This window comes from Pseudophryne corroboree, chromosome 4, assembly GCF_028390025.1.
Source record: "Pseudophryne corroboree isolate aPseCor3 chromosome 4, aPseCor3.hap2, whole genome shotgun sequence".
Lineage (NCBI taxonomy): Eukaryota > Metazoa > Chordata > Amphibia > Anura > Myobatrachidae > Pseudophryne > Pseudophryne corroboree.
This window is the reverse complement of record NC_086447.1, coordinates 847,948,325-847,965,746: the sequence shown is the minus strand read 5'-3', so window position 1 is coordinate 847,965,746 and position 17,422 is coordinate 847,948,325. Positions and strand designations below refer to the sequence as shown.

At 43.6% G+C, this 17,422-nt stretch overlaps 1 protein-coding gene across 1 annotated transcript in view; it reads left to right on the top strand.

The window, feature by feature from the left end:
- Positions 1-17,422, top strand: part of EML6 (EMAP like 6) — a 363,450-nt gene that overhangs the window by 305,306 nt on the left and 40,722 nt on the right. Inside the window, exons 28-30 of the mRNA XM_063918642.1 lie at positions 10,393-10,471; positions 12,193-12,322; positions 13,898-13,996. Of these exons, the coding sequence (XP_063774712.1) occupies positions 10,393-10,471; positions 12,193-12,322; positions 13,898-13,996 (308 nt within the window). The remainder of the gene's footprint in view (positions 1-10,392; positions 10,472-12,192; positions 12,323-13,897; positions 13,997-17,422) is intronic.

Sequence of the window (17,422 nt, the reverse complement as noted above, 5' to 3'; positions counted from 1 at the left end):
ACACCAGTATTCTTCTAGCGTGTCACTAATTTACGTTCAGACATGCACCTAATTTTGTCTTGGTGCTTTAGCATAACTGGAACAGAGTTTGTCAAATTCTATTTTATATCTCTTTTAATTTTAATTAATGATGATTTTTAGTGTTTTATTGTCACATCACTGGAACCTTGGTCTGTTTTCTATAGCCAGGCATCACCAAGTGTTTGTAGGATCACTTGCCAATTTTATTGTGACATTGTATATGTACTGTACAGCAGCATGGAATTAAACACTAGTTACAATGATATATAGTAGCCCGCACTTTCTAATTTTTTTTCCTTTTGAATGAAGAGAGTAAATCATTTATGGATTACACTGTACGAAGGATAACGGATTCTTTCTTAGCCATTATCAGGGTCTACATATAATATACTGTACATGTGTTCTTAAAGAACAGATCAACTTGTAGTATGCACCACATTTATTGCATGTGGGTCACAGAAACAGTCCTTACAGAGGGCATTCGGTAGGCAAATTAACACATCGCTTAGGACAGTTGCCAAAATAACAGAAAATAAACTTTGTAAACTGTGACGACTTACACTGGGTTTGAGTGTACACTGCGCCCCAGAATGGGGGATTAGTGTTTATCTCATCCAATCACCATGCATGTGGACCGAAATCTGTTTATTTTTATTATTATTTAATTTTAGCTAAACCTGTTAATATAAGACTGTGAAACATTGTATGCAAATAACATGGAAATGATTAATGCTTCAGCAAAAAAAAAAAAAAAAACAACAACAACAACAACAATCAAATGCCAAATAACAAAAAAAGCCACACAGGAGAAGATGATTAATACAAGCCTGGAAATGCAAAAGCAATACAAATAACTAGTGTGATTACATGTTATATCACAGGAAATTTTTATTTTAAGATGTTCTATATTATATTAAAGCAATGACTTGATCCTCTCCTGTTTGGCCTGCTTCTGTATGAATGGGAAATGTGCCACCATATTGTGTTGAGTTGTACCAATCAGTAAGAAACGGTTAATATTTGCCTTGTGTTTTCATCTGCTTTCCTCTGGAGGCAGGGCATTGTCAAGTAAGTATCAACACAGAAAATGTCATTTTACATACATTTACATTAGCGAATGTGCTGAGACAATCATGCTTCGCACCGCCGAATTTTCACTTTTATTTTCATAGTGTCATGAATTATTTGCTAATATTCTAACCATCAAAAGTGTGTCGTCCACCAGCGCTGTTTAGAGTTAAACAATAGAGTTTATTGTATCATTGTCCCTAGAGCCGAGTTACACATTTCAACGCTTCCATGATACAATAAATGTTAATCTATGAAATGTACATTACAGTGTCATTTATATAATCAAAAGACAAGGAAACCAACAGACTTCTGCAAAATTTTATTTTATATCTCACGTGATCTACTGTATATATACTAACACAATGTAAAAGGCATATATACAGTAACCCACGGGGACCAGTAAGCAGTCACCTTAAATTAATGCAAATCTAATGCAAGTTTAATGCAAATTTAGTGAATGAAAGCTGATTTCTGATTTGTTGCTATGGGTTACTGCCCATTTGCACCATACTAATAAATATCTTTATTGAAAGTTTAGCAAGGGCTTGTAGTGCAAGCTTTATTATGTGTGCGCTGCCAGCGGAAGGTTCTGCCTATCTTGTTTCCTTCGTTTGTATGCCTGGATGTTCTCAATAAACCGCCCAACGATCATTGGTGAAACATATCTCCATGCCGTGATGATGCATCACGGAATCAATGATGTAAAACACACCTAGATCATCTTATCATAATTACACTCAGAAAATGTATTGTGGTCCTGAGGGTAAGTTGGTGCACATACAGTAGACCGGTCGCAACATTGGTTAGACTTCTACTTGAATTTTCCCTCAATATTACGTAAATCCCACAGTAAAATGTTTGGACACATCTACAAGCTGGTGATAAACTTAACATATTAGAAACTCCATTGAATAATGTAGAACAAAAGAAACTCTTATCTTTGTAACCTATATGGCATAAGACATACAAAAATGAAATCAGGCTATAGGTAAAGCATATATAGTAAATACATTGTTCAGTGTGTGAAATTCTACTTTATGTATTGCGCAAAGTTCTATTACTTCTTCCACCTTAAACAGCTGTAGCTACCCCCACAACTCTTAGTAAATGCATGCAAATTCAATTTTGTAAAGGACAAACAGATCAAAGTATTCAGTGGCCATATCCATGTGTATAAATACAGCTGCACCTTTCATTTGTAGAACCTTTCTGTTACCTAGGAGACTGCAGGGCAACTGCACAATAAGGGTTATTTTCTCTACAAAATGCATCAGTGGAACAAATGTCTTTGTGCACAAATGCACCTAATTATCACCCAAGTGCACAACAAGGCGCTTCCAGTTTCTAGAACTACGTTCATAAAAACCCAATGTAGGACTTTTGCAGGTCCAGCTAGAAATGTGGATGATGGAAACAGTAAATATTTCACTTCAAGCTCTACCCTGCTACCACTTTATGACCGTCCTTAAAAAATTCTCTATTTATGCTCATTTCCTAACCATACACAAGAGTTGGTGGACTGGAGATGTAAGTGGCCGCTGTGAGGGAAAAGGTAGGCAAATCGTGGTGAGGCAGTGATGGCGCGTTTCGCTAAGAATCACATCATCATGCCCCCTTGTCCTGCCCAATTCACTAGGAACTGGTCAGGCTGTAGGACTGTGCTCTAGTCCATGGTACTCTCCAAAAATTCTGAAGCGTTCGAGTATTGTCTTAACCATGAGAATGAAAGACTTTCATTAGTATATGTATTACTTATGTTTTAAATACAAATTTGCCTGAAAATGCCCTTTTCTATATAGAGTGCCCCTGGTAGGTACAAAGGTTGAGGCCTCTTGTGCTACCTCCTGAGATGTATAGAAAACAAGCCCCTTTTTGGTGTGAGGAAAACACTCTGCCGTCCAAACTCTGCTTCAGACTCTTATATAATCAGACGGACACTTCACCAAGCTCATTCATCTGCCTAGCCCATACTTTGCCTAACTCCCTGGACCAGCAGATAGTAAACTGTTCACCCCACAGACTTCACCATTTAAATTTGTAAAATTTAAAAGGTTGATTAAAATCAGGGCTGACACTTTGTCAAATGTAATAAAACCATTGAAATGCCCAAAAATGCCACAGGTAATAAATACACTGTCAATGTCTCTCATGACTAAGGTTTCCAGGGGTAACTTTACTGTGATGTGAGCATTTGTGTATGATAAACAATGCAGGTCCTCCATCTTTGTAGTTCATATATAATAGGGCGCTGTCACCGACTGTGTGACAGGCTCGCAACTTTTTTCTTCTTATTAAAAAATACATAATTTCTGTAAAACACTGTATGTAGACTAAAGCATAATTTAATACAGTAGCAATAAAAAATGCTTACATTTTTTTTAGAAATCCTAAAATGAATTCTCGGATATCATAAGTAATAGACGTTACCTCAGGGTTCTGTAACCTCAAACTGCATCCATGTCATGGTCAATGAATCCTATTGCAATCCCTCTAGTTTACAATCGGAGGACACATGGGCTGATTTACTGTTGTACCTGTTTTTGGGGCAGGATAGGCACGGCAATATTGAGCATTTTACAAAATGGGGGCATGCTGTGGCCAGGGGCTGTGTCTCCTGATGCAGATTTCCACACCGGCCATCCAGTGTAACCGGACGCAGCAGTGGATTACAGAAGTCGGCTGCAACATTGGCATATTTATCTCATATAATGTTATTCTGAACACAGCTAGTAAAAGCATTGGGGCATAAACATCAGAAGTGCCGGGTTCTAGAACCCAAAGCTTAGTAAATAAACCCCATAGAGCCTGTAATTGCAGTTATTTACATTATATTAACATTAGCGCATGCATTTAAAGTTCTAAGTGTGTATAATGGAAGAAAATCATCTGACATTACAAATAAATTAATTGGGTAATTTTTAAATCTGAATTTTAATTTTGCTATCATTGCTACCATCATACCAAACCAAAACACGTGTCACCTAGGAATGTGAATAACCGGTTGTAGTTTTTGGATGAGTTTTGGCAAAGGCACCTAGGGGGCATATGTAATAGGGTATCCATGCCTTGTAAACCAAAACCATACCTTGTAAATGATTGCCGCTTTAAAAAAAAAAGTCCAGAGATCGGCCGTCATCCTGCAGCTCCGGCAACTCAGACCCTATTACATATGCTCCCTAGCATCCCCTTGTACGCAGTCTATTTATTATTGATAAGTACACGATAAATAAGCTCCACCCTTTTTTTACGCAGCTAAACATGGCCTGTCTGGGCGCGATGAGAGTGCTAAAAAATAAATAAAGTTGAATACCCTCCCCCTCTCCGATCTCCCATCACTTTAGATGGGAGATTGGGTACGATAATCAATTAAATGCCGTCCTATAAATCTAAATGAAGTTCTGAACCTTGGACTTAAATATGATACAATGTGTTGGTATAAGAACATCATTAATATAAAGATGCTCCTACTCTCTGAGCAACCGTAGCAACTGGGATGCCGGGGCGAGAAACACTGCGTGCTAAGATACGGTCACTGGCTGTGACATGCCCCTATAACGGTTGTGATATGCCTGCGTTCTAGATGCCACTCCTCCAAAAATAGTCGCTGGCTGTCAGTCAAACTGCTTCACCTTGACCGATGTCGCAGCTCCATCACGGAGCATAGGCACTGTGGCAAAAATGCATGCGGAGAGCTGAAACTGAGACTGAATCGAAACTGCCTCAACCTCTGAATCAGGACCTATGGGATATATTTACTGAGGTGCAAGTTTTTGGAAGTAGAGATGTTACCCATAGCAACCATTCAGATTCTAGCTATTTTCTTCTAGAAAGTGCTAGATGAATAAGTAGATTCTGATTGGTTGCTATGGGCAACAGCTCCACTTCTAAAAACCCGAACTGTAGTAAATATATCCCGATGTGTGTAGTCACCATCCAAATGTGCTAGATGTTCTTCATAATAGGTGATCAGTCACATCTATCGGCATTGCCTAGGGGTGGATGCGTCGGTCATAGATCTCCCCACTCAGCCAGGTGTCCTGATCTGGACGGTCTCAGTCAGGGGTAATCAGCTCTTAGGCCCATTTGTGAACTTGCAGGAATGTCTACAAAGATTTTTGTTCTGTTTCGTTGTTTTTCCACAGGATCATTAAATAGAAGTATAGTATATATATATATATATATATATATAGCAATGTAGAATAGACATAATGCTTTGTAAGTGATAAGCAGGACACTTATATGTAGCTAACACTGCCCTTTGCTCCCAGATTATCAGTAGTGCATTCCCTTGTCCTTAAATCCTACCTTACGAAGTAGCTGGCGCATTGGGGCCTATATACTAAGCAGCTGCTACAAATTGTAAAGAAAAACACATCACCGTCCCATGGGGTTGGAACATTTTGTTGCTCAGAGGTAACGTGGCTGTAGGTGCGGGCAGCCACAGAAGCCTGATTTACTGCCATGCGTCTGCAATCGGGAAGCCGCACCGCCCACTGGTTTTACACCAACCACTGCAACCATAATCATTAGTACATACACTTACACCAGCCACATGCTAGGGGCGAGAGATCTGTCAGCAATAGGCTCCCCTTCCATGTAAAGATGACTGAGAATCTCATGGAGCTGTGGCTGCCGGCCCACGCCCTCGCCATAACACTCCTACATGTCAGAGCAGTTCTGTGTGATCGCATTGTCCATGCAAAGACTCCAAGTCGGTCCCGTTATCTCAAACCAGATTCCTTGACCCACCAACTGTTCAGAATTTGGACAGAATCAAGGATATCCGTAGTAGACGGGTATTTTCCAAGGGGGTAATTCCAAGTTGATCGCAGCAGGATTTTTGTTAGCAATTGGGCAAAACCATGTGCACTGCAGGGGAGGCAGATATAACATGTGCAGAGAGAGTTAGATTTGGGTGTGGTGTGTTCAATCTGCAATCTAAATTGCAGTGTAAAAATAAAGCAGCCAGTATTTACCCTGCACAGAAACAAAATAACCCACCCAAATCTAACTCTTTCTGCACATGTTATATCTGCCTCCCCTGCAGTGCACATGGTTTTGCCCAATTGCTATCAAAAATCCTGCTGCGATCAACTTGGAATTACCCCCCAAGCCAGTATAGTGCTATTAGTTTCATTAAAGGAAACAAGCAGATATTCTTTTTTTTTGGACATTATTTAGTATCACAGATGAAAACGAGACATAAATGGAAGTTCTCTAGAAATTGTATGCTTGGCTCAGACGGCTGCCTTGCTCTTAGAATTCTGACCATACAGCTGCTGGTGTCAGAGGGCTTGATTCTGATGTGGGAATAAAGTAAGAAAGAGTAAGTAAAAGCCCACTGCTGCTAAAACCTGGCCGCGGCTCAGTAGAAATGGCTCACTAACAAAAAAAAAAATGGGTCCAGTGGGAATCCGAAACCAGTGGCGACCAGTATTGGACCCGGGAAGAACCTGGGTGAGCTGCAGAGTAAACGGGTACCCGATGACCTGTGTCCCGTTTACAGCATGGGGAGAGATGGATTTCCCGGCACTTGGAGATAATGTCATCTCCAAGCGCCAGGACAAGAGAGACTGCACCCGTGTGCAGTGTAAACGGTATGGACACGGGAATAACCCAGGTTGGAGCCACAGTGAGAACAGCTGGGGCAGATGTATTAAGCCTGGAGAAGGCATAAAGATTAAAGAAGTGATAATGCTGTGATAAGTGCAAGGTGATAACGCACCAGCCAGTCAGCTCCAGTATGTAAATTGACAGTTATGAGCTGATTGGTGTGTTATCACCTTGCACTTATCACTGCTTTATCAGTTCTCCATACTTAATACATCTGCTCCAGGGTCCTGAACAGGTCTGACCCAGATTGTAACCGTGTTCCAAATCCTGGGTCGGACTGGTAACTTTGGTGGAAAAGGGGTATACCCAGGGCCTAACTGCCCATATGGTACTTCTGGCAAATGCCAGAAGGGCCGATGGGCTGGTGGGCCGGTCCTGTCAGGCAGAGAGTAGGTAAAGCAGTGTGCAGCGCAGCTTCCGGCTCTCTGCTCTGGGTGCTCCCCCAACTCCCCTCCCGTCTCCTTAGAAATGGATGCGTGCCGCGAGTCCACGCCGCCATGTCTGTGCGGGTCACGTCCCCCCCCGTCCATCTCCATGGAAACGGGGGAGTGCAGTGAGTCAACGCCCCCTGACTCGCGGCACGCCTTGTCTTTAGTGCCCGCGCACCCCTGTACATGACACGCACATGCCAGGGCCGAATTCGGCCCCCAGTCCATCCCTGGACTGCACTTGGGCAGAACCACGTGGCACTGCAGTGCAGCATGGTTTTGCCCAAGTGCACAATTTCTTGCTCTTTCTACATCATTCCCAAATCAGAATCAGAATGTTCCGAATTTCAAAGACAATGAAGCTGCACACTGAGCATAAGAATTGATGGAAAAGACAAATGAATATAGTGATTTCCGTTTGTGATATTAAGTAATGACCGAATCCCCTATAAATAGTCAGCTGTAATAAAGACTATATTATTATTTATCTTTCTTTTTAATACCGCAACTTTGTGACAGATCATTATCAATGCTATGAGCCTAGCACCTGCATCATTCAGAGCCGGCATGTGTATATTCCACAATTCATTTTATTGAATCCCATTTACTCTGCTCTGCACCATCATCATGCCGATATGGCTTACCTATCTATACAGCAATGAAGGCACGCAAGCATGGTAACTAGGCTCCATTGTATCAATGTTCTCCAGTTCCGCTGCGCTTTTATCACATAACGTGTGATTATTCATGATTTATACCAAATAGTGTAAAGGGCCCCATACACTAATGCGACATGTCGGACCCCTATGTCGCAGGTGATCATCCCGACAGCCACCCGGGGGTGCAGGATCGCATAAGATACATCGTATGCGGTCCTTTTGCTAACGATGTATCTTGTGCGATCCCAGCCATGCCTGCGAGGTCCGACATATCACCAGTGCAGCACAGTCAATCTAGGGGATCTGATCCGATGCTGCTCATTGGAACGCGCATCGGATCGGATGTAAAACACATCCAAAATGCCCGATTTCATCCGATATATCGGCCCGAATGGCCGGGATCCGATGAAATCGGGTATTATCGTTCTAGTGTGTGGGGCCCTTTAGTCCCCTTCTCCTTCCAGACCATGCACTCTACTATCTTATGTGTCCTGACAATTGCTGGCATGCGTTCATTTGATTTGTTTGGCAAATCAAAGCTCATTCTGACCCTCGCTTCTGCATGACACACATGGTCAGGTGTCCTCAGCAAAGTTTTACTAAGTTTTTTACTTGGTTTTATTTGCTGCTTGCAAGGGGATCAAGGTAACGTTGAATATTGTGATAATTATTGTTCCGAGCATTGCACAGATCACATTGCTATTTAGATTGCATTTGTGTGACTGGATTAATGAATTACTTTATATTTCAGCATTGTTGCAACATTTTTTTCTGTGTGGAGTGATTGGTTTAGAAGGGAAGCGTCATTTCTAATGACAAATGGGGAAAAATATCAAGTGTTTTGCGATTGGATATTGTAAAGTGCACAGAATTGCTGTTACCCAGCAACACTTACATGTGTTTAATAATAAGCTATCATGGGAAGGATTGCAGAAGTAGGCCGTTATAATGGTACCTGTGTCCTTCTGAAGGATAGTGGGAGGTTATGGAATATTTTCTCCACTAAAGAATATCTCACATGGGCCAGTGCCTTCCAGATAACACCCACATACAGTAGACACCAGCGACTGTGCGCCACTGAGTAGACAGAAGCCCCATCAAAGCTCAGTGACAGTCCCATCTCTTACCATCTTGAGTGACCATGGAAGAAATGACTTCCTGTCTGTCTTGCCTACTCCCCCCTGCCCCCATAATAGTTTTCTAATTGATTAAGTTATGTAGATTAAACTATAACATTGGGAGTTATTTCATCTGGAATTCACATGGCAGATCCTGATTGGAAACAGCTGTGTTCTGCATTCTGCTGCTAGAACCAAAGTAGCAACTTTAAAACCATTATCCTGATAAAAAAAAGAGCCTGCCTCATGTCGTCTATATGTGTTCTTTTAGTCTGGCACATATACAGGATGGCCATAATTAAAGGTGCCCTATACAGAACGTGGGGGTGGGGGTGGGGGGGTGGGGCGTCTAGGGGCTACCATGTAATAACAGCTGTGCAATGTAATAACAGCGTGACAATGTTGTAGAATATTTATCCCCCGCTGTTCTCATTTCTTGGTCACCTTTTGTTGATCAGTCTTCACTGGACTCAATTTAAATTTATTTAGTTACTTACCTCAATTCGTTCATTTTCTAAGACCAAAGTGGAAAAGGTCTAACGTTATAATAGCAGTAGACCTGACATCATGAATCCCCCTTCTCTAATTAGTAGTACAGGTAGTACGGTATTTTAGCCACTTATTATGATAAGCAGAGTTTTGTACATGGGGACACTCTTCCGGCCACTTACTTTGCAGCATATAAATGGTATTATGTTAATTGTATATAATAGGTCTTTACAAAGTAACTAAGTTTCCCAGGGGAAGATTATCAAACCTTCTGAAGAGCAGACTTTGAGGTGCGGCTTATATAATATACTAAGTGATAGCTAGAAACTGATTGGTTGCTACGGGTAACAGCTCCACTTGTCCTCTGTAGAAGGTTTGCTTAATCTCACCCTCTGTATAACTGAGGGTTGCCGATAGAGGTCCTGGGGGTATATTTACTAAAGTCCTGGGGGTATAGTTACTAAAGATCAATTTTAATTTATTTCAATCAATTTTAGTTCTCTTAAGATCGATCTTAATCGATGGGCTTCCAGGGCTAAAGCACAAATTTACTAACATTTAAAAATTAAACCAAAAAAATCATCTGTTAGTAAATGTGTGTTTTAATCCTGGAAGCCCAACATCGACTTAAATCAATTTTAATTAGTGGAAATGTATTAAAATTGACCTTTAGTAATATACCCCTTGGTGTGCAATTACTGATTTTAAGGGGTCTATTCATGAAGCAGTGAAAAGTGTGGAGAAGTGAGCCTGTGAGCTGCTCCGTATAATTGTGTAGTGTGCAAATTATAAATGTTACGTCAATGCTTATTGGTTGCCATGGGCAACTTCTCCACTGGCTCACTTCTCCACACTTTTCACTGCTTCATGAATAGATCCCTAAGTCTTCATATCCCAGTGAGTGTTCCGTGAATATGTGGTAGCACATTACTAAGCATAACCTCACTCACTTGTGGTAACTCTTCTGAACGGCCTCCCATTTACATGTTCTAGGCCGTCAGTTAGCCGAGCGGCGCCTCAACCAGAGAAGCTACAGAAGAATAACATCAACAAGAAGAAGAAAGTGATTGAGGTAAGGTGTAATGCTCAGGCCTTAAGCGTGAATTCAGATGGACGTCTATTGCTGCATGCACTACAACTACAAGTTGGCATGAGTCTCAGCCTGCCAGTAACGCTATAAAGGGGACATTTACTAAGCAGTGATAAGAGCGGAGAAGTGAGCCAGGGGAGAAGTGGCCCATGGCAACCAATCAGCACTGAAGTAACATCTATAATTTGCATACTATAAAAGGATACAGTGCTGCTGATTGGTTGATGGGGCCACTTGTCCACTGGCTCACTTGTCCACTATTATCACTGCTTAGTAAATGTCCCCCTAAGTCTGCTGTGTACAGAACCTCAGCTCCTCTCTACAGACGTGGTAAAAACAGTAACTAAAGTGCATATAAAATCCAAAGACAGTGTGACCATTATTTAATGGCTCATGTCCATGATGCTCCATACTGTAAGTACAGGATGATGAGAATCAGAGGGCTGCTTTATAGAGTGCATAACTTTGTGAAAGTTACGGAAATTTATATATATATATATATATATAATTATGAGTGCTAAGTGTCCTTTTGTCATTGTTGTAAAATGTTTGGTTTTTGGGTGGGGTATAAAAAGTGGATACCAAAACGTGGACAGGTTCTGTCAGCAGTCAGAATGTCTACATGGACACACACAATAAGTTGAAATAAATAATGTGTCCACAAGTCATAATGTCGGAATTTAGCATGTCGACACCAGAACCTAACCCTAAACCTAACCCTAAAACAAAAATGTCATATAAACATTTTGGCATCTACATATAAAATGTTGACATTCTGAGCATATCGACATTAGTTGGTGTCAAGATTTCATATGATGACCTATTTATTGTCAGAGGTGGCCTGGTAACACCTGATGCGCACAATATAGACTGCTGTGCCCGCCTAAAAGGGGGTGCCGCCCATCATTGAGGGGCATGGTCTCACAGGAAGTCTCCATTTGCCTCAATCTAGGGGAGTGGCCTCACTGGAAGTCCCCTCCCCCCTCCCAATTACATTACTCTGGGGGCTTCGATGCTGGGCTGCCCCAGGAAACGCCCCCTGCACTGCTGTCTCCTCAGTGAGCACCCGGCTGCTTGTCACTGCGGAGGAGCTGGCATTGTGGTGTCACCCCCTCCAAGGATGAAACTCTGGTACGGTCTGCACCCCTATAGCACAGGTTCTCAAACTCGATCCTCAGGACCCCACACGGTTCATGTTTTGCAGGTCACCTGTAGATTTTTAAAATGTGACAGTTGGTCATACACAGCGCACCTGCTGGGTGGCCTGGAAAAAGTGACCTGTGTGGGGTACTGAGGACCGAGTTTGAGAACCACTGCCCTATAGTGACGCCTCTGCCCATTGTCCATGTGAACATTATGATAGTCGATTTTCTGAATGTCAACCTTGTGAGTGGATCTCAGGTTATAAGGACTCAGTGAAACTAATGATCTATTTCCATGAATGTTTGATCATGAAACCCTAAAGTACCCAGCTCTGTAGCTCTACTAGGTTCTGTTTCTCTGTACTCAGTGCAGGCCTGGAGCCAGCTGGGGCTGCAAATCTCTTTGTTTTAGAGCCTCTGCTTTGAGGAATCCATGAAAGCTAATGCCAGGTGGCTTTATGCCAGGTGGCAATCATGTCACCGTTTTCCTCATTGTGCTAGTACATTACTGTCAGCGTCTGTAGAATTCAGCCCCCCTCGCTGATTTGCACTGTCTTGCAGGAGCTCTCGTTGGAACATGTGTTTGGCTACAGAGGATTCGATTGCCGTAACAACCTGCATTACCTCAATGATGGTGTCGATATTGTTTATCACACCGCTGCTGCTGCCATTGTGCAGAACCTTTCTTCAGGTACGTTGTACAATGCTTACTGTTTACAATGTGTATTGTGGTTATAAAAAGTATTCTACCCCTTTGGCATGTTTTCTTTATCATTTTATCTTTTTATACTTTGGAATCATTATTATTATTTCCCTTATTTATATGGCGCCATAAGGGGTCTGCAGCGCCCTACAACTTACCACTGGTCAAATCAAAAGACTCAAAAAAACAAAACAAAAAAGAGGCAATAATTGATAACAGATAAAGGGCTTAATTCAGGGTTGGTCGCAAAAGCAAAATCTTTCTCTAATGGGCAAAACCATTCTCAGTGCAGGTGGGGCAAATATAACATGTGCACAGAGAATTAGATTTGGGTGGGGTAAAATCTAAATTGTAGTGTAAAAATAAAGCTGCCAGTATTTACCCTGCACACAAATAAATAACCCACCCAAATCTAACTCTATCTGCACATCTTATATTTGCCCCACCTGCAGTGCACATGGTTTTGCCCATTAGAGAAAGATTTTGCTTTTGCTATCAACCTCCTCCCTCTCCACAGCTCTTCTCCGCCTGCCTCCTGGGCCCTCCGCCCTCCTGCACCCAGGCCCTCATTCCGAGTTGTTCGCTCGCTAGCTGCTTTTAGCAGCATTGCACACGCTAAGCCGCCGCCCTCTGGGAGTGTATCTTAGCTTAGCAGAAGTGCGAAAGAAAGATTAGCAGAATTGCGAATAGAAAATTCTTAGCAGTTTCTGAGTAGCTCCAGACTTACTCCTACATTGCGATCAGTTTAGTCAGTTTCGTTCCTGGTTTGACGTCACAAACACACCCAGTGTTCGCCCAGACACTCCCCCGTTTTTCCCAGAAACGCCAGCGTTTTTTCGCACACGCCCAGAAAACGACCAGTTTCCGCCCAGAAACACCCACTTCCTGTCAATTACACTCCGATCACCAGAACGATGATAAATCCTCGTTATTCCGTGAGTAAAATACCTTACTTTTGTGTAAAATAACTAAGCGCATGCGCTCTGCGAACCTTGCGCATGCGCAGTAAGCGACTAATCGCAATATAGAGAAAATCAGCAATGAGCGAACAACTCGGAATGACCAACCCAGCTCCATCCCCTACAGTGTGTGGCTGGTTACTGTGGGCTGGCCCCTCCTCTGGGACGAGCCCTGTGCCCTACTCACCTCCCACTTCACATGTTCCTCACCTCTGCCCCATCACATTTTTTCCTCCCCTCTATCTTCCCATCCCCTTTCCTCATGGCAGCCCCTGACCTCCCCCCATTTCCAACTTGGTTCAGCTGCACATGTACCCTATAAAGTCTGAACCGTGTCCACAACCATGATCCATAGGACTGCATGGTTGTGTGCAATGGGGTCGCAATGCAGGGGCAGCTAGTCGTAATTGCAATGTTGGAACACTTGCGAGCCGTTTGCGGGTAAGCTGACGGTGGCCACGTCGATCGATCCCTGATGGAGAGATGTTCAACGATTTAGGGGGTGCCAAAATTAAATTATATCTTACACCCCCCCCCCCCCACCCAAAAAAGTTGTGGGGCCCTGCCATTGGCTAATTCACTTGCTATTTTGTATTTATACTAGGAAGTCAGAGCTTCTATCTGGAGCATACGGACGATATACTTTGCCTGACCGCAAATCAACATCCAAAATACAAGAATGTTGCTGCAACTGGACAAATCGGTAAGATATCAAAATACACAAATGCACTTCAGCACAGACTGAGGAACCAATGCTGTACCATAGCTGTAATGCCACCATAGGGCCAGTGGCATGGATAGAGCCACATATGTTATTGACTCCACATTAATTCCGGTATGATGCCACTGTAAAGTCTTCAGGGGCAATGGTCAGGTCCATGATGATATAATAAATAAGAGAGCAACACATCCTTTGTCAGTCTTTTGGAACAGATGTGCTCTCTTGCCTATAATTTATCAGTGGTGGTTTCCACCCAAGAGCAGGGGTTGTACTATTGACCTTCCCTCCGCTACATAGCAGAATGGTGGAGGCCCTCACTGTACTAGCTGCAGGCTGCTGGGGTTCCATTCTCCAGACACGACTACTTTGTGACATTCACATAATAGGCAACACACATAAACTTGCAACATGCCAAATCTTATACTTGGACAAATGCCCTCTAAGGCTGGGTACTCACCTGGCAGATATATCTGCTGACCTGCCGTTGTGCCGACACACTTACAGATCGGCTGCTCTATGTGTCTATGCTTGTATCACAGCTGGGCAGGCATTTGCCCACACAGTTGAGATGACAGACACCGGTGGTCCCTGTAGCAAGTGTACAAGCGTTCGGTGGGTTGCCCGTACTACAACCGGATTTGCCAATATATCTGAAGATATATTGGGCATCCGCTGTGCTGCAGGGACAACGAGATATGTCTGTGAATGACGACATATCATTTTACACACCCACCCGGGCCACAAACTATATCGATAGAATGGACTATATATCACCCAGTGTGTACCCAGCTTTGGTATCACTGGAGCCCTGTAATAGGGGTTTTAGTCTAGATAATGCTCTGTAAAACAACCATCAGGACACTGTGTTTCAGTATTGTACACTGGGGGTAATTCAGAGTTGATTGCAGCAGCAAATTTGTTAGCAGTTGGGCACAATCATGGGGGTGATACAGACAGGATCACTCGCTAGTGTTTTTTGCAGCGCTGCGATCAGGTCAGAACTGCGTATGCACTGCAATGCACAAGTGCGTCGCACAGGTACAAAGCGGATCATTGCTGTGCAATGGGTTTTATGAAGAATCCATTCGCACAGCCGATCGCAAGGAGATTGACAGGAAGAAGGCGTTTGTGGGTGTCAACTGACCGTTTTCTGGGAGTATTTGGAAAAAGCAGGCGTGTCCAAGCGTTTGCAGGGCGGGTGTCTGATGTCAGTTCCGGTCCCAGACAGGCTGAAGTGATCGCAGCGGCTGAGTAAGTCCTGGGCTACTCAGAGACTGCACAAAGTTTTTTAGCTAAAATACACTCCCCGGTGGGCGGCGACTTTGCGACTGCAAAAAACAACGAGCGAGCGATCAGGTCTGAATGACCCCCCATGTGCAGTGCAGGTGTGAAAGATATAACATGTGCAGAGAGAGTTAGATTCGGGTGTGTTATTTTGTTTCTGTGCAGGGTAAATACTGACTGCTTTATTTTTACACTGCAATTTAGATTTTAGTTTGAACACACTCCACCCAAATCTAATCTCTCTGCACATGTCATATCTGCCCCACCTGCAGTACACATGGGCCCTCATTCCGAGTTGTTCGCTCGCTAGCTGTTATTAGCAGCCGTGCAAACGCTAAGCCGCCGCCCTCTGGCAGTGTATCTTAGCTTAGCAGAAGTGCGAAAGAAAGGATCGCACAGTGGCTACAAAATTATTTTGTGCAGCTTCAGAGTAGCTCCAGACCTACTCCTAGCTTGCGATCACTACAGACTATTTAGTTCCTGTTTTGACGTCACGAACACGCCCTGCGTTCGGCCAGCCACGCCTGCGTTACCCCAGGCATGCCTGTGTGTGTATCTGACACGCCTGCATTTTTCCACGCACTCCCCGAAAACGGTCCATTACCTCCCAGAATCACCCACTTTCTGTCAATCACTCTGCGGCCAGCATTGCGACTGAAAAGCCTCGCTAGACCTTGTGTGACACTGTAACGGCCGTTGTGAAAGTATATCGCGCGTGCGCATTACGCCAAATACGCATGCGCAGAATTACCGTTTTTTTGCCTGATCGCTGCGCTGCAAACAAAAGCAGCTAGCGATCAACTCGGAATGACCACCATGGTTTTGCCCATTAGCTAACAAATTTGCTACTGCAATCAACTCTGAATTAGGCCCATTGTACCCGGGAAAGGTTGCTGTGTGTATTACAAGAAGATGCTTTGAAACGAATACATGTATGCACTGCACACATAGCATTAACTTTGCTACAGGCCCTTGCATCATCTTTCCAGCGCCCACCTCCCACCTCATGTTCCTTTCTGATTCAAAATAAGCAAAGTTGGGCTTCACTGTCATCCATGCAAATGCATGAACGCTGCACTCAGTGGTGTAACTAGGCATTTTAGCGCTGTGTGCAAGAAACTTAATTGGCACCCCCCCCCCCATGAAAGATAGGGTCATGGCGCGCATAAAATATATAGGGGCGTGGCTTCATGGGGAAGGGGTGTGGCCACAAAATAATACCAATTCATACCACGGTGCACGGTAGTCTCCATGATTCAAATTACGTCGCACAGTAGCGCCACTACACCAGGTAGAGCCCCTTTTGCACATTACGGAAGACAGTCCCCCTTTTTACACATTACGGCAGACAGCGTCCCCTTTTTACACATTACGGCAGACAGCGTCCCCTTTTTACATATTACGGCAGACAGCGCCCCCCTTTTTACACATTACGGCAGCCAGTGTCCCCTTTTTACACATTACGGCAGACAGCGTCCCTCTTTTTACACATTACGGAAGACAGCGTCCCCTTTTTAAACATTACGGTAGACAGCATCCCTCTTTTTACACATTACGGAAGACAGCGTCCCCTTTTTACACATTACGGCAGACAGCAACCCACTTTTTACACATTATGCCAGACAACGTCCCCCTTTTTACACATTACGGCAGACAGCGTCCCCTTTTTACACATTACGGCAGACAGCGTGCCCTTTTTACACATTACGGCAGACAGCGTCCCCCTTTTTACACATTACGGAAGACAGCGTCCCCTTTTTACAAATTACGGCAGACAGCGTCCCCTTTTTACACATTACGGCAGACAGCGTCCCCCTTTTTACACATTACGGCAGACAGCGTCCCCCTTTTTACACATTACGGCAGACAGCGTCCCCTTTTTACACATTACGGCAGACAGCGTCCCTCTTTTTACACATTACGGAAGACAGCGTCCCCTTTTTACACATTACGGTAGACAGCGTCCCTCTTTTTACACATTACGGAAGACAGCGCCCCCTTTTTACACATTACGGCAGACAGCAACCCACTTTTTACACATTATGCCAGACAACGTCCCCCTTTTTACACATTACGGCAGACAGCATCCCCTTTTTACACATTACGGCAGACAGCGTGCCCTTT